Below are 23015 nucleotides of genomic sequence, written 5' to 3'. Positions count from 1 at the left end.
GAAAAAAAAAATAAAATAAAATAAAAAATAAATAAAAAAATAAATAAAAAAGAGTGATCTTTTCTAACAGCCCAGAGCTAGATGAGGTATCCTCTGCCAAGTCACTTTTATTTTTAGCCTAATGATTTTCTTAAAAGGTTCCAAATAATTTTTAACATATACATGTGTATGTGTGACACACACACACATATATTTAATATTCATAATATTCATGGCATGATTTTAGGTTTATGCATATAAAGCCTCCATGAGGCAGGGCATTTTAAGTCTTATTTCCATAAGAGAGCAAGTAGCTAAAAATAAAAATCTAGAGAAGAAATACAGGTCCTTAGTTTGGATTAGAACACGAGTAAGTTGTCTCCCTGCACAATGACAGTGCCTCGATATGCACCAGTTATGTGGAACTCAATTTTATGCATCAACCAATTTCAGAACACTGGTTTCTCTATGTTAAATACTATCCAAGGACTCCCCCGTAAAACTTTATTTACTATAGCACTATGTACAAGAGGAAATATTTGGAAACAACCTAAATCATTTGGAGACTGGTTAAATAAATTTGCTGTGTCTATATAATGGAATATCATGCAGCTGTAAAAAAGAGAGAAAACTGGTGGCACAGTGGATAGAGCGTCATCTCAGGGTGCCAAGGTTGCCAGTTCAAGCCCCAGTCAGGGCACATATAAAAAGCAATTAATGGCACAACTAAGTGGAACAATGAGTTGATGCTTCTCTTTCTCTCTCTCTCTCTCTCCCTTCTGCTCTTAAAAAAAAAAAAAGAGCAACAAAGTTCCCTTTGTTTGTTGCATTTGTTTTTAATCCTGGATTTAAAAAAAATAATGGTTGTAATGTTGCTGCAATAAAAAGAAAAGTTTTACTCCAAAAAACCAACAAACACCAATCTACAATGGCATAGAATATTAAAAGTGTGTAAAAGGTAAACAAAACACTTTCAAAGAAATTTCATGCTGCTTCTAACTAATTCTTATCCCAGGGACCTAGCAGTACACACATTCATTGTCTTAAACTCTTAACAGGCAGGAATACTACACCAAGGCCATTAAAGTAGCTTTCTCAATGGCAGTAGAAAGGGCAAAGCGTTAGAGCCAAACAGACCTGCATCTACAGCCTAGTTCTTGCCACTGTGTGACCTTAGATTAGTAATACTTAACCTTGAGCTCAGAGCCTCAGTTTCTTCATCAATAAAATGTGTTCAAAATTGCTTACCTTGTAGTTTTATTGTAAGGATTGGAGATAATACATGTTAAACAAACAAAATAATGATGGCTACTATTATAGTCATCACAAACCTACCAGAATCTTTATTTGACTGTTTATAACCACTAATTTGGATCAACTAATATGATGGGTAATGGGTATTATAAGTCCTCTCAACCAGTCACAGAAAGAAACGAGGTCAACAGAATAAAATTGCCTAAGTGAACACTTAATTATACTCACATATTTCATTTCAAACTTCTTAGCCAACATTTCCACTTCTTGCCTCTCTTTATGCTCATCATTAAATGGGTCTTCTGTGGGAATGGGCTTCTTCTGATTCAGAGTGAATGGGAAAAGAAACAGAAGTATTAGTATCAGTTCAATCAGAGTCAAACATATCCTTAAATTTAATAATGAGTCAATGTTTCCAAATATTAACAAATAAGTTAGAAGCATTAAAAGTAACCAGAAAGAAATATTGGTTTGTAGTAAAAAACTTTTAGTCTTAAGAAAAAAAATATTTACAGATTTAATTCTTATACATTCTATATAATATTTTTATGGTGAAGAACTTAATGAAAAATTGTCTCCATCTGTAAAATGAATGCATGGTCACCCCATCCAAAATAAGGTATAAGAACCCTAAGAAAATTAGGTAAAAATAAAAACCCCACTTATAACTCTGGTTGGAGATTTTCCCAACAAAGATTAACTGCTTTGGTCAGGAAATGCTTCAAAAGGGATCACTAGGTCATTAACTTATTAGAGTCAGGATTTAATCGCCCGCCCTGAGTTATCATCAGATTAACTAAAGCTGCTCTGCTTTCTGTGGAAGCCCAGCCTCAACCTCTCCATCACCTACATCCAGTCAATGGATAGCCATTTGGGAATACAGTCACTATATTTTTTTTAATCTTTCTGAAGTTATAAGTGAGGAGGCAGTCAGACAGACAACTGCATGTGTCTGGCCAGAATCCACCTGGCATGCCCACCAGGGGGAAATGCTCTGCCCATCTGGGGTGTTGCTCTGTTGTGGCTGGAGCCATTCTAGCGCCTGAGACGGAGCCCATGAAGCCGTCCAGCGCATGGGCCAACTTTGCTCCAACGGAGCCTTGGCTGTGGGAAGGAGAGGGGGAAGGGTGGAGAAGCAGATGGGCACTTCTCCTGTGTGCCCTGACCTGGAACCAAACCCGGGACTTCCACATGCGGGGCCAACGCTCTACTGCTGAGCCAACCGGCCGGGACCTACAGTCCACTTTCAAACAAAGCTAGAAGATCGAAACCGCTGCAAATAGAAAACATTACATAGTTTACTTCTAAGTGGGGAGAGTAAGTTTATTGTAAGACATGTTTTCAGGAAAACACACACAGCTGGGAGCTCACATTTTCCATTCTTACCAAAACAAACAAAAGATAAACAAGAATGTAAATCACATCCTTTACTCAAGTTTACAATTTTAGCAGACACAGTTCATATAGATGGTTTTTCAAAATACAAAAAAACCTAAACAAGGAGCTATAAAATAATTGACTAAAAAGTTTTTTTTATAAAAAGGGAGGCTAGATGTTTTTACTGAAGTAGCATCTCCAAATAATTAAAAATGAAGTGTGTGAGTGACGGCTGAAATACTGGGTAGAGACTTGGCTGACTGTGAAGGGCAAGAAAAAAAAAGCACAGAAGGGACAAATATTTGCACACTTTGGAACTGAGACACTTCACTCTGGATACAAAGGCTGAGATAGGATCAGTCAAAAAAAACATCAGGCAGCCCTGCCCGGTTGGTTCAGTGGTAGAGTGTTGCCCTGGCGTGTGGATGTTCCAGGTTCGATTCTTGGTCAGGGCACACAGGAGAAGCACCCATCTGCTTCTCCCCCATGCCCTACTCTCCTTCCTCTCTGTCTCTCTCTTCCCCTCCCACAGCCAAGGCTCCATTGGAGCAAAGTTGGCCCGGGTGCTGAGGATGGCTCCATGGCCTCTGTCTGAGGCACTGGAATGGCTCTGGTTGCAATGGAGCATCACCCTAGATGGGCAGAACATCACCCCCTTGTGAGCATGCCGGGTGGATCCCAGTCAGTCGCATGAGGGAATCTGTCTGTCTGCTTCCCTGCTTCTCACTTCAGAAAAATACCAAAAAAAAATTATAATACTAAAGAAAAAATTACAAAAATGACAGAAAAAAATGAACAGAATGAATACAAAACAATTCATCATACCTCAGGCATTTAGAATAAATGTCTCCTTAAAGCTTAAGGGAAATATTTATATTTTTAGAGTCCATTTTTAATTGTGACATGTAATACATTTGCATAATCCTTTATACCAAGAGGAGTTACCAATTGAAAATACAGATATGGGTCCTGGCCGGTTGGCTCAGTGGTAGAGCATCGGCCTGGCATGCAGGAGTCCCGGGTTCAATTCCTGGCCAGGGCACACAGGAGAAGCGCCCATCTGCTTCTCCACCCCTCCCCCCTCCTCCCTCTCTGTGTCTCTCTTCCCCTCCCACAGCCAGGGCTCCATTGGAGCAAACTTGGCCCGGGCGCTGAGGATGGCTTCATGGCCTTTGCCTCAGGTGCTAGAATGGATCTGGTTGCAACAGAGCAACGCCCCAGATGGGCGGAGCATCACCCCCTGGTGGGCATGCCGGGTGGATCCCGGTCGGGCGCATGCAGGAGTCTGACTGCCTTCCCATTTCCAACTTCAGGAAAAAAAAAAAAGAAAATACAGATATGGTCTGAAAGGAAATAAACTAGCCAGAACAGACCAATAATGAGCTAAGAAATATTAGGTATGTCCAGGCATTGCCTATGTGAAGGCTAAAGTTAAAGACAGTGACTGAAGTCCAAATAGTAGGTCATATTACTACTGGTATAGCCCATTTTATATGAACAAACATAAACACATGGATATGTATTTAAAATATTATTTAATTGTTGATTTTAGAGAGAGAAAGAGAGAAACATCAATTTGTTGTTCCACTTATTTATGCATTCATTGATTGATTCTTGTATGTGCCCTGACCAAGGATTGTGCCGCAGTGGTCGGCAAACTCATTAGTCAATAGAGCCAAACATCAACAGTACAACGATTGAAATTTCTTTTGAGAGTCAAATTTTTAAAAAATTGGTAAGTATGTTCCTTATCAAGGTAGCACCCGCACATGGTATTTTGTGGAAGAGTCACACTCAAGGGGCCAAAGAGCTGCATGTGCCTCTCAAGCCGCAGTTTGCCGTCCACTGGATCGGGACAAAGCTCTAAGAAGCTTGGCCAAGGCTGGCTATATATTGTTGAATAACAATCACCTTACATGCTATTCTAAAATATTTTATGTATACTTTATATAGGCATCAAAAGTAAATCTTGTATTTACTCAACAGTCTGTAAAAACAAATTTACAAAAACTGACTTTTCTTTCAGTTAAGAAATAACCTCCTCTCCACAATGAAGGTTCTAAGTAATCTGTATGCTTTTCAGGTGAAAAATATCTGAAAATTAGTAAATATCAAAATTACCAACTGCTACCAGGCAAAAACTAAGGCAATAATTTTGTCCTTTGACCTTAACTTAAAACTATTTTCAGGAGACCTTTGATATATGTTCTCCAAAATATGCAATATAAAAATCAATGGGGCCTGACCTGGTGGTGGCGCAGTGGATAGAGCGACGGACTGGGATGCGGAAGGACCCAGGTTCGAGACCCCGAGGTCGCCAGCTTGAGTGCGGGCTCATCTGGTTTGAGCGAGGCTCACCAGCTTAGACCCAAGGTCGCTGGCTCCAGCAAGGGGTTGCTCAGCCTGCTGAAGGCCCGCGGTCAAGGCACATGTGAGAAAGCAATCAATGAACAACTAAGGTGTTGCAACGCGCAATGAAAAACTAATGATTGATGCTTCTCATCTCTCTCTCTGTTACTGTCTGTCTGTCCCTGTCTATCCCTCTCTCTGACTCACTCTCTGTCTCTGTAAAAAATAATAAATAAATAAATAAATCAAAAAAAAAAAAATCAATGGGGCCTGACCAGGTGGTGGCGCAGTGGATACAGTGTCGGACTAGGATGCGGAAGACTCAGGTTCAAGACCCGGAGGTCCCCAGCTTGAGCATGGGCTCATCTGGTGTGAGCATAAAGTTCACCAGCTTGGATCCAAGGTCGCTGGCTTGAGCAAGGGGTTACTTGGTCTGCTGAAGGCCCACGGTCAAGGCACATATGAGAAAGCAGTCAATGAACAACTAAGGTGTTGTAACGAGAGACTGATAATTGATGCCTCTCATCTCTCTCAGTCCTGTCTGTCTGTCCCTATCTATCCCTCTCTCTGACTCTCGCTCTGTCTCTGGAAATAAATAAAATCAATGGGGCCCTGGCCAGTTAGCTCAGTGGTAGAGCGTCGGCCTGGCATGTGGAAGTCCCAAGTTCATTCGATTCTCAGGGCACACAGGAGAAGTGCCCATCTGCTTCTCCACCCTTCCCCCCTCTCCTTTCTCTCACTCTCTCTCTTCCCCTTCCTCAGCCAAGGCTCCATTGGAGCAGAAGTTGGCCCAGGCACTGAGGATGGCTCAATGGCTTCCACCTCAGGCGTTAGAATGGCTCCGGTGGCAATGGAGCAGCTGCCCAGATGGGTAGAGCATAGCCCCCTGGTGGGCTTGCTGGGCACATGAAGGAGGGTGTGTATCTGTCTGTCTCTCTGCTTCTCACTTCAGAAAAATACCAAAAACAAAAATAAAAAAACAAAACAAAAAAATCAATGGAATACCAGAGAATTCTATAACAGTATAATCACATTAGTACTATATATTATCATTTATTTTTCCTTTACAGTTAACGTTCAATTAATCATTCTAGAAATACAAAATAGCCAAAATAAATAGATGTTCTGGTTTACTGATTTTCTGGTTTAGTAAGAGCTAAAAAAAATTTTTTTGTCTATCAATTACTGCCAAAATGTTTTTTTTTTTCTTGTCGCAGAGACAGAGAGAGACAGAGAAAGTCAGAGAGAGGGACAGATAGGGACAGACAGACAGGAAGGGAGAGAGATGAGAAACATCAATTCTTCGTTGCAGTTCCTTACTTGTTCATTAATTAATTTCTCATATGTGCCTTGACCGTGGGGCTACAGCAGACCGAGTAACTCCTTGCTCGAGCCAGCGACCTTGGGTCCAAACTGATGAGCTTTGCTCAAATCAGATGAGCCCACGCTCAAGCTGGTGACCTCAGGTCTTGAACCTGGGTCCTACGCATCCCAGTCCAACGCTCTATTCACTGCGTCACCGCCTGGTCAGGCCAAAATGTATTTTTAAATTGTACTATTTCCCTTTAGCCAGAAATGGTGAAAAAATTAATATTTCATGATAGAGATGACAGCAATACCTCAATTATCAATCCGGACCACCTTGATCAGGACTCAATACTCAACAGAGGTAACAAAGGAAAGGGTTTATCTAACCTGTGTCCTGACAACCTGGAAGGAGACTTTGATTTTCATAGTTTGCAACATTTAATCATTTAATTGTTTCTCATACTAGTAACAAAGTATAGGAAAAAACTCTGATTGCATTCAGTTAATGGAGGTTTTACTGTTTGTATATATTTGTTTCTGTAGTGGGTGATTTAAATGCACCCCAAAATAGATGGTGTTCACAGGTAGCACATTTTTATACCTACACACCTATCAACTTAAGGATCTGAAGCTAAAATCTTACTCAAAAAAAGATGGCTATTTTTGAAATTCTTAATCTTTTATTTTTATAAGATGCCTTTTTTTCCCCTTTCTCCTCTTACCTTGCCATTTGGTATGTTGTTCATTACAGTATCTCAAAATTGAAGCTATTTAGAAAATGTTACAATATCCCTAAAAACAAGTGGAGTCCATCTGAGATAAGAAAACCAAATTTGGGAATTGTCACTTTCCAGACCAATCCAATTCTAATGTCCACGCTTTGCTTTTTGATGGTCTTTCTTCATAGGATTTCTCTTCATGGGTCTAAGACAACTTTAGAAATGTGCTTTCTCCAATTATGTTATGACTATGTTCATTGGGAGCATTCATAAGAAAATCTGACAAATCTTTGTTGCAAAGATGCATTAGCCTCCTCCTTTGTGAAGTGGGGATAATGGTTCCTACCTACCTCATGGAGTTCTGCCGCAACAAGAAACTTGATAGACTTTGCTCCATACCTAGAGCTGTGCCTAGCACACTGTAAGAACTCAGTAAATGTTAGCCATTCTTAAATATTTTTTTACCCAAACATGACATGTTTTACCTGCAATTTATGAAACAGATTAGGGAGTGAAACTGCAAACCTACTTAGATTACAAGATGAAATACAATTTATTTGAAAAAATGCTGCACCAATATTTTCAAAAATTGAGGGAATGACATGACATTTATAAATAACAGAGACACAAAAATGAGTCTAAAGGGCAAAATGTTATGATGAAGTGACCAAAATGGTCTCTGCCCTTTTGGTTGAAAACATTTAGTAATGATTTGACTATACAATATTTGTAAATAATGATCAAGATTCGTTGGCCATAAGATAAAACAAAATCTAGTGACATTATTTAAAATGAATGACTAAGAAGTCCTTCATTTCAATAAAGATAGTTAAAGAGTAAAAACAAAGCAAGGGACTTCCAGAGTCTACTAGACCTGTGCTAAAGAAAAATCTAATAAAAGTATAACTTCTAAACAACAGAGGAAATTGTTCTCTTACTACTGTTCCTCTATCATTTCCCTTTTCACTTCTGAAAATCACAAAAGCAAGACAATAAAAATTACAATTACTAACAAATGTCTCTCCGATCTCCATTTTCACCGGTTCCATCAAAGACATACTTATATATAAAATATTTTCAACAAAGTTTTTAAAAATGCAAAACTAAGATTTTTTTTTTCATCTTTCTCCAAAAATTACAGTGGCCAAGTGCAATATCCTCTAATTGGGACCTACAAACTAATGATATGCATTCATATAAGAACAAGATAGTAGGCGCCAAATAAAACAGGAGAGTCACCTTCCCATTCAATTACAATATGAGCACACTCCGGGAGAAAACCAAGATAAAAAGGGTTACCAATACCAACACGAGAGATAAAAATAAGTAATCAGAAAACTTACACTTCCCCTTCATTCTTAAAGTGCAATTCTTGGTCTGAAATGTTCAGATTACTTTTAAATCCCATTCATTTAAAAATAAAAAATCCTCAACGGCCACAAGCGCTGACATCTCAGCCGCCACAGTGCCAAGCATAACAACAAATACAGATGAAGATGAGGATAATACTGGAGGGGGGTTACACAATTTCCCTGATGATTGGGGGGGGGGCGTGTCCCCTAAGGTTTTCTCTTCCTTTCTACTGGAAAGTATAGCTGGAGCTCCACATGGAAAACCCAGCCACGCAACTTGCGGGGTCTCAGATGTTGTGTGGCAAGCAAAAATAAAGGAGGAAAACCTGAGATCTCGAAAGGTGCAGAGGGAAATCGGCTCGGAGCGGCTTCTGACTCACGCGGGGGCTCAGTGGAGCCGAGTGAGCCCGGCCAACCCTGGAGAGCAGAGGAAAGCAGCACCGACCACTCGTCCACCCGCTCAGCCCCCGCCCCCTGCAGCCCACCCTCCCGGGCGACCCAAGACGCGCAGGGTGGGCATCCGAAGGTGCAAACCACTGGGGAAGGCGGTCGGGTCCTGCGGCTCCCGGGGTCTGGGGGGTGAGGGAGGGACCTTCTGTACCCGTTGTTCTCCGCTCAAGAGCAGCTCCGGGTAATTGAACTCCACGCAGCTCTCGTCGGTGGGATCCTTGAGCTCCAGCTCCAGGCGCACCGTCTCCCTCTGCGGCCTCTGCGGCGGCTCGGCCCGGGAAGCCGATTCCCGCGGCGGGGGTGGCTGCAAGTGCAGCTGCGGGAGCGGCGGCGGCGGCGGCGGCTCGGGCCGCGGGGGCTCGCGCTGGAGCGACATGGACGGCTCGGCGCGGCTGACCTCGCGCTGGAGGAGCGGCTTCTCCCGCGCCGGGGACTGCGCGTCCGTGCGGGGGGCAGCCTCCCGCGGGGCTGGCTGCTCCGTCCGGACCGGCTCGCAGTGCGGCTGCAACTGCGGCTCCAGCCTGGGGGGCTCGCGAGGGTACTCGGGCTCGCGTTCGGGCCTCGGGTACTCGGCCTCGCGCCGCCTCACCGGTGACAGGCTAATAAACGCTACTCTGCGCGGCTCCGCCATCCCTACTGTTCTGGCCCTCTGCCCTCGCTCGCGCCGGCGCTCGCTTCTACGCCGAGTTGTTTGCCTGCCCGCCTCTCCTTTTTCTCTCTGTCGCTTTTCTTCCCTCCACCACCCTCAGCCGTCTCCGCCGACGCCACCGTGAGTGCGGGCCGTGCCCCCTTCCCCGCCACTATGTTCTGATGGGTTCCACCGCCATCGCCAGGGTCGCCACAGCCGCCATGTTGGATCCCCCACATAAATAGAAGCAGGCCGTTGAGCGGGCGCATGCGCAGAGAGGAGACGCTCGCTTCCACCGTCGTGGCTGTGGCTCAGTTTTCCTCTTTTCTTCCCAACAGTCTGGGAGTCCAGACAGGTCAGCGGAAGTGACGTCGCGGCAGGGCCCGTTTCCTTGGAAACGGAGACGCCGTCTGCTCCCTACCTAAAAGGGAGGGCTGTGGGGGGTTCCAGAGAAGCTTCCTATTCGCATCCGGAAACCAAAGGCTCTTGCCTAGGGCAAGCGTCGGGATGTGCCTGGGACAGACCTAGTCATGGCGCTAGGTGCCGCCCGGTACATGCCCCCGGCTCTCTGCTCCAGAGGATTGGGGTTGTCAGCTGGTTATTCAAGGCGGATTCGGAGAAAGGGTAGAGGAACGGGAGGACCTGCAGATGTACCTGCCCGCCCAGCGCCCCCCGCAGCCTTAAATTACCGAGGGAAGAAAGGAAATGGCTAATTCCAGCCGGACTCGTCTTGCGGCTTCCTTCCGCAGAGCGCCACACTGGCTCCCGCAGGCCTCTGTCCCGATTCCGGCTTTCCTCGCCGGCCGCGGGGCGGGGACTGTAGGGGACACAGCCATAGAATGCGCAATAACGTTTTGCGGTTGAGAAATTGAACCTGCACGTGAACAGTTCTGGGCTCATTCATAAAGCCGAAACTGTTGATATTTAATCACAAACTTCTTAAGATCGTTGGGTGGTATTTTAGGGGACGTACGAAAGTAGAGGCGAAATGATCCCTCTCAGGGTGGGGGCAGAAACCCGGATTGGGTACGCCTTGTATTACACCTTGATAAACTATTTGGAATCCATATTAAGTGAATGATGGTTGCTGTCCGTTTTAATTCATTCAGTGGCGAGTAATTTTCAGGGCTGCCCTCCACATCCTGAAGGGAATCCTGTTAATTCCATTAACCAGATAAGAATAATGTCACCTATTGACGACTCTTTGAGTCAGTGTGACGTCATAGACTAATTCTCAGTAAGTTCAGGTTTTTGCTCTCCTGTTACTTTCCCTATTTGTATGAAATGGTGATAGATGGTTCCAGAGGTTCCTCCCAGCTCTAAAATGCTGTCATTTTTCCTTGGCACTCTGTTTTATCTCTCCAATACCTTTCCCATTGCACCTCTTCTGATTCTGCATTAGGGTCTCATTTCTGGGTCTCAGTAGCACTTTAGTCACAATTCTATCTTCAGTCTCTTTTACTGCCAGTCTTGCAATGGGGCTATAGTAATACTTCTATAACTGTTTCAAACAGGGGCGGGCAAAAGTAGGTTTAAAGTTGTGAGTTGTACTATTATTTATGCAAGACAAATCCCAGCAAGAGGTTGAGGCCAGGTCACAGAATGGTCATTGGATTTTATAATAAACGAAACCAGAGCCATTGGAAAATTTTAAGTAAACAACATGATTTTTGAAGAAAAGCATTTCAAGAAAGTGGGAATAGTCGACTATGTTTAACACTACCAAGTCTAGTAAGATGAGGACAGGGAGATGATTCCTGCATTTGGCAAATGGAGATTATTAGTGACTTTAAGGAGCTTTTTTTTTTAAAGTTTTGTTTCAGGCAAAGAAGGTTGAATTAATCATACTTTAGTTTGTGGTACATTATCATTGGTCTATGCAAGGACCTCGATCTCTCTCTCTCTGAAAATTCTATCATTCCATATCTACAGTTTAACGTTTTGTTTGTAGGTGAGCTTGTAAATTTAGAGTTATAGATCTCATTCTGTTTGTTTTTTCACTCACCACATTTTAAAGATCCATCCATTTGCTGTTTATAATACATTTGATTTATAATTTTTGAGCAGTAATCTGCAATAAATCACTGATAATCAGTGTTGATTTATCCTAGAAAATATATATAATATAATAACAAAACAGATTTCAGAAACAACAGAAAACCCAGACTAATTATTATAGAAGAAATCAAGAACATTGCCCGCAAAAAGCTGACACCCACTTTTTTTTTTTTTTATTCATTTTTTTTAGAGAGAAGAGAGAAATGGAGAGAGAGAGACAGAGAGAGAAGATGGGGAGGAGCTGGAAGCATCAACTCCCATATGTGCCTTGACCAGGCAAGCCCAGGGTTTTGAACCGTTGACCTCAGCATTTCCAGGTCGACACTTTATCCACTGCACCACCACAGGTCAGGCCTGACACCCACTTTTTAAAAAAAGACTAGGTCCAGGCAGTTTCACAGGCAAATTTTACCAAGCATTTATAGACCGATAGGTTTAATATAATTCAAAGTAACCCATCAGAGTATATGATTGTCTAACCACTCTGCTGTATGCCTGAAACTAATACAAAATAATAGTGAATGTATATTGTAATTGAAAAATAAAACTTCAAAAGAAAATAAAGTGGTCCACCGTATGTAATAGAAGAGAAGCTTCTAACAGAAGAAAAGCTTCATCAGTCAAGCAAAACACTGATTGCACTTCCAACAAAGACTGAACCCACAAAACAAAACAAAATATAAACATTAAAAACCCGTATGGGGCCCGATTAGGTGGTGGCGCAGTGAGTAGAGCGTTGGATTGGGATGCAGAGGACCCAGGTTCAAGACCCAGAGGTTGCTAGCTTGAGCGCGGGGCTCATCTGGTTTGAGCAAAGCTCACCAGCTTGAGCCCAAGGTCTTGAGACCAAGCAAGGGGTTACTCGGTCTGCTGTAGCCCCACAATCAAGGCACATATGAGAAAGCAATCAATGAACAACTAAGGTGTCGCAAGGAAAAACTGATGATTGATGCTCTCATCTCTCTCCCTATCTATCCCTCTCTCTGACTCTCTCTCTCTGTAAAAAACAAAAAACAAAAAACAAACAAACCTGTATAGGGATATAATTTTTCATCTGTCAAGCTGACAAATACAAAATAAAAATTGGCAATACCATGCTGCTGAGGGATGGGTTAACAATCACTTTTATTCATTGCTGGTGGAGACAGTAATTGGAATAACTGCTCTATATGGTGAGTCTGCAATATTTGTCAAAATACCAATGTACGTACTCTCACCCAGTACTTCCACGTCTATGAATTTATCCAAGACTATAATGTTTTGTATGTATGTGTTCTCTCCCCCACCTTGATTCATTAAACAAATATTTTAAAGAGTAACTCCTTCATTGACTTATTAGTTGTACCATTTTTTCTAGTTTTAAATTTAATTTCAAACTTTGTTTTTTGTGGAGTCCTTATGTTTATTACTTTTTATTACTTCTTTAGAAGATGCTTAGGTCACTCATTTTTATTTTTTATGCTTTTTAATATATAAGGATTCAAGACCTCAACTTGTCCTCTGAACTTCATTTCTAATTCAGTTTGGTTATAGCTTGGATTTCTCTTTTACTCAAAAGCTAAGATGGGTTTTGTCTAGGTTTAGGTTGGCTATTTGGGGGTTTTGGTTGATTAATTAGTTTTCTTTTTAAAAAAATGTTTAGGTAGCAGAGTTCTTAGTTTTCTGATTTTATTAACTATGTACTACTTTTATGACATTGTCTTTAGAAAACATTGGCATTGGTTCTATTTTTGAGACTCCTGCTTACTAACTTGACTTTAGTGCAAGCACCTTCAGCAATCAGTGCCTCAGTTTGCAAAATGGGGATAATAGCATATATACTTTTTAAAGTTGTTGTTATTGCCTGACCAGGCGGTGGCGCAGTGGATAGAGCGTCTGACTGGGATGCGGAAGGACCCAGGTTCGAGATCCCAGGGTTGCCAGCTTGAGTGCGGGCTCATCTGGCTTGAGCAAAAAGCTCACTGGCATGGACCCAAAGGTCACTGGCTCGAGCGGGGGGGTTACTCAGTCTGCTGAAGGCCCGCGTTCATGGCACATATGAGAAAGCAATAAATGAACAACTACGATGTTGCAATGAAAAACTGATGATTGATGCTTCTCATCTCTCTCCGTTCCTGTCTGTCTGTCTGTCTATATCTATCCCTCTATCTGACTCTCTGTCTGTCCCTGTAAAGAAAAAAAATTAAAAATAAAGTAGTTGTGATTGAGTTAATATACATGAAGTGCTTTGACAAGTGGCTGGTGCATTGTTTAATGGTATTTTCTTTGTGGCCTAATGTCCAGTCAGCTTTATTGAATGAATGTTCTGTGGGTCCTCGAAAAGGAAGTCTGTTCTCTGTTTTCAAGGTATAAGATATATTAACAATATATTTCTTAGTTGTGATATTTAAGTTATCTATATGCTTTATTTCCATATTTTTCATTTCAACTGCCATGAACTGTAATCTACTTCTACTGTAGTCGTAACTCATCTTTTTTGAATATTGATGCTATTTCCTTTGTTGTATATTCATAACTGTTATATCTTCATTGAGAAATGGACCTTTTATCATTCAAAGTGTTTCTTTGACTTGCTTAATGATTTTGACCCAGATTCAACCCTGTTTGATTGTGACACCTGCTCTCTTTTCATTTGTACTTGCCTGACTATACTATTGCCCATCTTTTATTGTCAACATTTATGTGTAAACAGCACAGGGTTAGGCTTTGCTTTGTGATCCAATCTGCCCATCTTTTGCATGGCTTCATAGGTGAGTTAAGCTCATTTACATTTTTGACATGAGAAGTGTGTCTGAGCATAAGATCTGCCACATTATCTTATGTCACGTTTTCTCCTTCGACCTTTTGAAAACGTCCTCCACAAACTGATGTTTGCTTTGTTTTAATGTATGTCACTTCTGTTAAATTGGAAGGTATATAGTTTGATGATTTTATAATGTGCTTACTCCTCAATTTCTTTGGATATTGTCAATAATTTCATACTATGATCAATGATAAAATTTTATTTTCTTTTTCTACACTTTAACTTGGTATTGTAAAATACCCTTATATACTTACCACTTATCATCTTTAATGATACCTTAAAGATAAAATATCAACGAACTACCTTTTTTTTTCTACCCTTTTGTCAGAGTTTTACTATTTTACATTTGGTTATAGCTTTCATATACATAACACCCATTTTCTTTTTTTAACCAATTTTCTAGTGATATTTTTGTCCACCATTTGTCTTCCTTCCTCCCTCCCTCCCTCCCTTCTTCTCATGTGTTAATTTTTTTTCTTTTTTAAGATTTTATTTATTCATTATAGAAAGGGGAGAGAGAGAGAGAAGGGGAGAGGAGCAGGAAGCATCAACTCCCATATGTGCATTGACCAGGCAAGCCCAGGGTTTTGAACTGGCAACCTCAGCATTTCCAGGTTGATGCTTTACCCCATTGCGCCACCACATCACTGCGCCACCACAGGTCAGGCTCATGTGTTAATTTTCTATAGCCCCTTAGTTGTACCCTCTGTTTTGGTCATTCATCTTTGGGGAAAAAGAGTTTCCCTAGACTAGTCATTTCAGTGAGTATGCATGCCAGAGGACCCCCAGGCCGTGTGCCCGCCTGGCAGGTGTTTACCTTATGACTCAGAGTTTTGCATCCACTCTTCTCCACCTCCTTTGATTCGCAGCTGTGGAGCTGTTCATAACGATGTCTTCTGTGCTACAGGGTAAAGTGCTTCCTGCAAATGTGGCTTGACTCAGTGCTTCTTTGGTTTGCTTGGCCTCCTCTGCTTCTCAGAACTAAATTGTAGGCTTTCCCCCACCCCATTTATCACAGGGCAATGAAATTTGAAGAGTTAGCTTTTTCTCATTTCCCCCACAATGTGAACATTGTCCATCCCCTCCCCAACCCCACCCTCCCAATACTGTTGGACCAGTTTGGGGTTGAATCTGTGTTGACTTTTATCCACCCTAGTCCCTTCCGACCGTATCTCTGGTAGCCACCATCCTGATTTCTTTGTTCATCACTCTCCTGCTTCCCTTTTGATTATATATTTATGTCGGAGTTGTTTTTAACTTTTCAAAAGTTATTGCTATAAGTAGTATGTCATTAGTCTCATTCACCTTGTGACAAATGTTATTTATTTCTTCTGTATAATATTCCATTCCGACTTGACCACAGTTCATTTACCTTTCCCCCGTCAGTCGTATACAGGTTTTTCTAAGGAAGAGTGCTGTGAGGGTCATTCTTACACATAATGCCCTGGGTACCTCTGGGATATATCCCAAAGAGTGACATTTCTGGGTCATAGTTTGAAACTACAAGTTTACAAATAGGGCCATCCTGGTTTTCAAAGAACAAATTAAACTATGTGAAAAGAAAGAATATGAACCATTAAAGTCAAACATTTGTAAGTAGTATTGATGGTTTCATTTAGGTTGTTCTCACCATGTGGCATCTGCTTATTCTCTACCTAAAGTCTGTACTTCAAGTTTCAGTTTACAATTCATTTCCCTCATTACTTATTCAGTCAACAAGTATTTGAGAGTTTTCTATCTGTAAGCTGTTATAGTACACACTGGTCATGCAATTTCTGGAATTGGCTGTAACTCAGCAAGGAGCCAAACCGAATATAATTTAATAGGAACCATGGACCTTAATGGACAGGGATTCTTAGGGGATCTCTACTTTCCTCTCTTATAAAGAGTAATTTGTAGAGCCTCAAATATTTCTTTCCTTCACTCTGGGATCAGGAAAGAAAGGGAAGAAGGCATATGACCTACATAGGGCTCACACTCATCGCACTCACAGAATGTCATAAGAACTAAATAATCGCACTTAATTTGACTATTACGGTAGAATAATTATTTTGAAGTACAAAAATAATTATAATTTTTTTTTTCATTTTCAAGTCCTATTTGCTATAGACTATAAATAGTAGACAGATGCTAGGAACTGTGCACATTGCATTCTGTTCCTAGACCTGGAGCCTTCCTCTCCCCTATCTCCTCACATGAAGAAAAGCAATTGTGCAGACTACTCTGCAATCTTGAGACCCCGCCAAGATATCCCAGAAGGAGCTATCCTGAATGGCAGAACTGGATGGTGCCTTTCTCAAACCTGTCTTGTCTTTTCTCTTTTCTTTTCTCCCTCTCTTTTTCTTTCCTTTCCTTTTCTTTCTTTCTTTCTTTCTTTTTCTTTCTTTCTTTTTTTCTTTCTTTCTTTTCTTTCCCTTTCCTTCTTTCTCTTTCTTTTTCTTTATTTTTTCTCAATTCTATAGATTAAAAACATATTAAAAATCAGTCTAAAATTCTGAGAATTGCTATTTTTGGAATATCAGATTTCTTCCCAAAAGACAGGAAAAGACATGCAGAAGTGTTACATTCAACAACAGCTCATCTGAAAGTAAAACACCATCAGTGGAGAAGCTCTGCAAGTATAGGACAGTTAAAAATAACAGCCAATAACTGGAAGACAAACTTCACTGCCAGAAGCCACTGATGATGAGATTAGAAACCCCCCATTTCGCCTGACCAGGCAGTGGTGGCGCAGTGGACAGAGCATCAGACTGGGATGCAGAGGACCCAGGTTCGAGACCCCGAGGTCGCCAGCTTGAGAGCGGGCTCATCTGGCTTGAGCAAAGCTCACCAGCTTGGACCCAAGGTCGCTGGCTCAAGCAAGGGGCTACTCGGTCTGCTGAAGGCCCACGGTCAAGGCAAAAATGAGAAAGCAATCAATGAACAACTAAAGTGTCACAACATGCAACGAAAAACTAATGATTGATGCTTCTCATCTCTCCGTTCCTGTCTGTCTGTCCCTGTCTATCCCTCTCTCTGACTTTCTGTCTCTGTAAAAAAAAATTAAATTAAATAAAATTTTAAAAAAAAGAAACCCCCCATTTCACTAAGAGGCGTCAAAGGTATTTTATGATTTAGGCCAATGATGGGCAATCTTTTGAGCTTGGTGTGTCAAAATTCGCCAAAATACCGAGCATAAATCAGGTGGTGTGTCACTTCAAGAAAAACACCATAATTTCATGATATTTATAGATTAAATAACAAAAATGTATAATTGTAATATATAACTGTATTTAATAAACCAAAAACTAAAAAAACCTAAAAATAAATAAATAAATAAACCAAAAACTAATTATTTAACTTACCTGCTTAGTGACTTCTTTGTTCATCTGTCAGTCGGTTTCTTTTGTTGGTCTTGATATTATTTAACTTGTGTGGGGTGCTGTGAACTAAGATAAGTGAGGCGGAGAGGGAATTCTTTAATTAACCTGCCTATTAGTGACTTTTTTGTTGCTGAATTTCATTGGCTAAATCTTCAAGTGAAGGTTGATATTTTGTATACTTCAAGTCCAAGCAAGCGCTACTAACTTCATCTGTCAATCTGTTTCTTTTGTTGGTTCTGATATTATTTAACGCTGAGAATAAGGTCTCACAAAAGTATGTAGAGGGAAAAATTGTGAGTAAAGCCATTGGTATATTTCTCAGGGCGCTAAAAGTGTCTGGTAATCAGTTCCAGGCACTCCAAATTTCCTGTTCGTAGTGGCACTCCTCTTGATTCTCCAAGCAGCACCTTTCCAGATTCTCAAGCTTTGACCTCAAGTCAACAAACACCTGAGCCTAGATGCTGTCTTGAAATTCTGCAAGTTGTGGCCTGACCTGTGGAGGCACAGTGGATAAAGCGTCGACCTGGAATGCTGAGGTCGCTGGTTCAAAACCCTGGGCTTGCCTGGTCAAGGCACATATGGATGGGAGTTGATGCTGCCTGCTCCTCCCCCTCTTCTCTCTCTATCTCTCCCTCTCCCTCTCTCTCCCCTCTCTCTCTAATAAAAATGAATAAAATCTAAAAAAAGAAATTCTGCAAGTTGCATCTTATGTAAATTAAGATGGCTGCAGCTATGTCTAATGGCGAGAAACGGCACCCATAGCACAGGCGCTCGCCTCTCCCAGCCTCCCCCTTACTTATCTCAGTAATGATGGTCAATTAGAAATCCACGACACCCCAGAACAGTAGATTAGATGATGGTTGCTGTGGTTATGTGGTTGCTGATAATGGCGATCACAGGGCCCCCAGAGATGCATCCCCCGTGGCACTCCACTGCTCCCTGCTCTGCTGGCTGGAAGTGAGGTCAAAGATCCTCTAATGGCCTAACTAGAAGTCCCAGAACTAGACACTCTGTGCCAGAGTTCTATTGTTTTGGCCTACAGACCTCCGGCACAGAGTGTCTACAGTACAGCAAATGTTTTATCCTCGGCAACTGTACCTGGCCTTCCAAGAGCTGAGGATGAAACATCCTTCTCGACATGCGGCCCCATACTTCTCTGATATGCGGCAGCATGCGGCCACGTGTCATCAAAAATGGCTATGCGTGTCAGTGCTGACATGCATGTCATAGGTTCGCCATCACGGATTTAAGCTAAGAGTTCAGATAGATTTTATAAATATGATTTTTATACTTGTGCGTGATTTACACCAGTTCAAGACGGCCAATCGCATTCCTGCTTAGGAAGGGCTGTTATATTGTAAATGGAGAGGTTTTCGTACTAGAAGGTTTTTTTTTTGGGGGGGGGGTTGTGGCAGAGACAGAGAGAGTCAGAGAGGGACACATAGGAATAGACAGACAGGAAGGGAGAGAGATGAGAAACATCAATTCTTCGTTGCGGCTCTTGAGTTGTTCATTGATTGATTTCTCATATGTGCCTTGACCGTGGGGCTACAGCAGACCGAGTGACCCCTTGCTCAAGCCAGTGACCTTGGGCTCAAGCTGGTGAGCTCTGCTCAAACCAGATGAGCCCGCGATCAAGCTGGCAACCTCGGGGTCTCGAACCTGGATCCTCCACATCCCAATCTGACGCTCTACTGCGCCACTGCCCGTACTAGGTTTTAAATGGAAGGAGAAAGGAGATGTGGACCCCCTCCCTTCCCCACACCTGTGAGTTAGAAGGTAAACAGCCAGGAATGCAGGAGGGGGAAGGGAGATTTGAGTAGCCCTTTCCTCTCCCCTTTCTTTCTCCTTAGTGGGCGATTTACAAACGCTTATCCTCTGACATTATCTAGCCCCTTCCCTCAAATCGTGTGATTGATGTATGTACCTCTACACAAAGGAATCACGAGATCCATGTATGTGAACTTGTGGTCTGTAAAGGGTATATAAGATGTAAGAAATCTAATTTCAGGAAGCATGTGTCTTTGGAGCTACAGGCCCCACGTGCTCCGTCAGCTTTAATAAGTTCTTTTTCCTCTTATACAGTTGTCTGAGTGTGTCTATCCTCCAATGGATTGTTTTCCTCCAACAATGAGTTCCAGCTATCCTTTTTCCATTATCATGTTCCCTAATATTTCAAGTGAAGTAAGAATTGCAAGAAGTATTCTAAAAAGTTATACTAGGTTCTACCCAGGCTGGACTTCAGATGCTGAGAACAAATTATTTAAAAAGTAGGAATATGTTGTGAAAGCAGAGAAGTTTTGGCATATGAAAAAGGGTGTCACTTTGTTTTCTAAAATTCAGTGAGTCAGGCAAGTTTATTTTGATTTGTGCTCTGAACTGATTAGATCTGGGTCTAAGATCAGAGACAAGAAAACTGGTCATATTTCCAAGCAGAGCTGAAAGAGTCCCTCGCCAGTGTTCAGGAGAAAAAGGTTATCTGAGGACTTTAATCTTCTCTCCTTAGCTGCCTGGACTCCTGCCATGTTTTTCTACACCTTTTTATCCATAGGGATGGCTCTGCACTTTCTATACCTGTAATACTGGGTGCGTTAAACTCATAGAAAAAATATATAGTGTAGAAACAAAGGTAATCTGGTACATAAAAACATGTAGGTCTATTTTCTGAAAATAGCTTGTGAGCCTAAGAATGCTGTTGTAAAATAGGTTTATGCTATGAAAGCTCTGCAGCATGTGGCCAGGATATGACTTAGGACAGAGCCCAGCCATTAGGAAATCCCTCAAAGGGCTCTACACCAGTGGTCCCCATCCCCCGGGCCACTTGGGCCATTTGGTACCGGTCTGCAGAGAAAGAATAAATAACTTACATTATTTACGTTTTATTTATATTTAAGTCTGAACGATGTTTTATTTTTAAAAAATGACCAGAGTCCCTCTGTTACATCCGTCTAAGACTCACTCTTGATGCTTCTGTCGTAAGTTCGACAATTATATTTAAAAATACCACAGTTTTTACGCCGGTAGCATAATTTTATTTTGTGCATTTATCCGTTCCACCCTAAAGGCCAGTCCGTGAAAATATTTTCTGACATTAAACTGGTCCGTGGCCCCAAAAAGGTTGGGGACCACTGCTCTACACCATTTCTGTTCTATATGATTACATTGTTTATTCAGCAAGATACACGAAAAAAAAACCTACCCTGTTTTGTTACCTAAATTATAATGGAGAAATGACAAATGAGATGTGTATACTTTGCTTCCTGAATAACCTTCAGGGTAACGCACAGATTTTTTTCATAATACTCACCTTTTAAAAACAGCAATGTTACTCCATTGTAATACGTTGTTATCATTAAGATTCAATTGCTGAACAGTTAACCCCTAAGCCTATTAGCTATTAATGACTGGACAGCTTAATAAAGGATCTGACTGCCATTCTTAGAATCATACAGCTATTTATAACTTCTGTTCTTCCAAGATCAGAGATGTGTTACAAAAGTCTTTATGGAATTCCCCAGTGAAGAGGGACAGTGTACAGAGATGGCTACAAATGAGGCGACAGAATGGTGGTGACTCTTGAGCATTAATGACATTTGTTATTGCAGCTTGGAGAAAATGCCATAGACTATAATATAAAAAATATAATGTTTTTAATATTTAAAAAATGTTAATGCCACTCTGCTTAAAGTCAGTAAATTACACAACAGTATTCTGAGTATTTTTGGAATAAAGGCACCAGAGAAGACCAGAGTCTTATTGCTGGTCAGATCACACACGCCCCCCACCCCCCAGACAATGGCTCTCGGCACAGTCAGGAGGCAAGGTCTAAGCATCACTTGTCTTTGTAAATTGAAGCACAAGGAAGGAAATCATCAATAAAATAAAGCCCTGCATCTTACATTAAACTTGAAGGAAATGATTTCCAGTTCTATGTCAAAGCCGTGGCTGGTTCCCTCGGCCTCTAGAGCTATTCAGACAGGCACTCGGTTTTCTTTGGCCCATTTCTTCATGATTCGGATGATGTAATCTACTTGGGAGTTACCCGTGCTTCTCAGAAGATGGAGCACATCTCGAAGGGTCTCTCTGAAGAAAAGATTTGAGAAGACAAAGTGCTTCAATAGAGAATGAAAACGAACACGTAAAAACTCCTAATTGTTCTCCATTTTTGGTTAACAGACTCTTTCCCTGTGTAGTCACAAACCAATGACAAACTTCCTAGCTTCCCATTCTTAGATGGCATAGTAAAATGAAAATTCTACTAGCCTCTCACCAACCCAAGTGTTCCTCATTTACTTATACTACCTAGACACAGGCTTTAATCTTTTTGTCTTCATATGGCATAAATACTTCCATTTCTTCACTTATTCTGCAGGACAGAGCAGGGAGAGGGATATCAGCGAGCTGTGTTCAGACTTGGGTTCAAATTCTAGCTCCACAGTAACAAGCCACTTAACTTGTCTGAGTCCCCAATTTCTCCTTGGTTTAAGGTGATTATCACCATAACTAGGTATCAGTGCCATGTTTGTCAATTTTACAAAAGCCAAAGGAATAGATGATTTCTTCAAGAAAAACAATGTATTGGCCCTGGCCTGTTGGCCCAGTGGTAGAGCGTTGGCCTGGCGTGTAGGAGTCCCAGGTTCGATTCCCGGCCAGGGCACACAGGGGAAGTGCCCATCTGCTTCTCCACCCCTCCCCCTCTCCTTCCTCTCTGTCTCTCTCTTCCCCTCCTGCAGCTGAGGCTCCATTGGAGCAAAGATGGCCCGGGCACTGAGGATGGCTCTGTGGCCTCTGCCTCAGGTGCTAGAATGGCTCTGGATGCAACAGAGCGACACCCCAGAGGGGCAGAGCATCGCCCCCTGGTGGGCATGCCGGGTGGATCCCAGTCGGGCGCATGCGGGAGTCTGTCTGACTGCCTCCCCCGTTTCCAGCTTTGGAAAAATGAAAAAAAAAAGAAAAGAAAAACAATGTATTAATAAATATGGAAAAGAGGAAAGTTAAGCACCAAGATTTGGCAAATACTTAGTATTTATGTTTTAAGTAATTTAACTTTCATTACAATTAAAATCTATGTTTTAAGTAATGCATATTAAAACGTCCCTATTACCTTATCAAATCTACAGGTAACTGGGTGTTGTTCCTCATCCCTGACAGTTCTCTCACATTTTCAACTTCTTTTTCCCCCTCAAGCACCCTCTTAAATTAACCAAATTCTTTTCAACATTTATTTAGCATTGAAAGTAGACATAAGGCAGGAGGTAATTTTTTATAGATTATTTACATATAAATATCTGTATCTCCTAAAATCACATCTCCTTTTGAGTTTAGAGAGAGATAAGAAGGTAGAGAGAAACATCTATTTATTGTTCCACTTATTCA

General features: G+C 41.6%; 2 protein-coding genes across 5 annotated transcripts in view; both read right to left on the bottom strand.

The window, feature by feature from the left end:
* UBN2 (ubinuclein 2) overlaps window positions 1-9645 on the bottom strand; it is a 99592-nt gene extending 89947 nt beyond the window's left edge. For all 3 annotated transcript variants that reach the window (XM_066262423.1, XM_066262420.1, XM_066262422.1), the window contains exons 1-2: window positions 8940-9645; window positions 1462-1554 (exon numbers count right to left, since the gene is read on the bottom strand). In XM_066262423.1, the coding sequence (XP_066118520.1) occupies window positions 1462-1554; window positions 8940-9419 (573 nt within the window). In that variant the 5' untranslated portion in view covers window positions 9420-9645. The remainder of the gene's footprint in view (window positions 1-1461; window positions 1555-8939) is intronic.
* A 10963-nt stretch (window positions 9646-20608) lies between these two features.
* IFT56 (intraflagellar transport 56) overlaps window positions 20609-23015 on the bottom strand; it is a 60865-nt gene continuing 58458 nt past the window's right edge. For both annotated transcript variants that reach the window (XM_066262417.1, XM_066262416.1), the window contains exon 18: window positions 20609-21722. In XM_066262417.1, coding sequence (XP_066118514.1) covers window positions 21611-21722 — 112 coding nt within the window. In that variant the 3' untranslated portion in view covers window positions 20609-21610. The remainder of the gene's footprint in view (window positions 21723-23015) is intronic.

This window comes from Saccopteryx bilineata, chromosome 2 (assembly GCF_036850765.1).
Source record: "Saccopteryx bilineata isolate mSacBil1 chromosome 2, mSacBil1_pri_phased_curated, whole genome shotgun sequence".
NCBI classification, from domain to species: domain Eukaryota; kingdom Metazoa; phylum Chordata; class Mammalia; order Chiroptera; family Emballonuridae; genus Saccopteryx; species Saccopteryx bilineata.
This window is presented reverse-complemented; position numbering and strand designations above follow the sequence as displayed.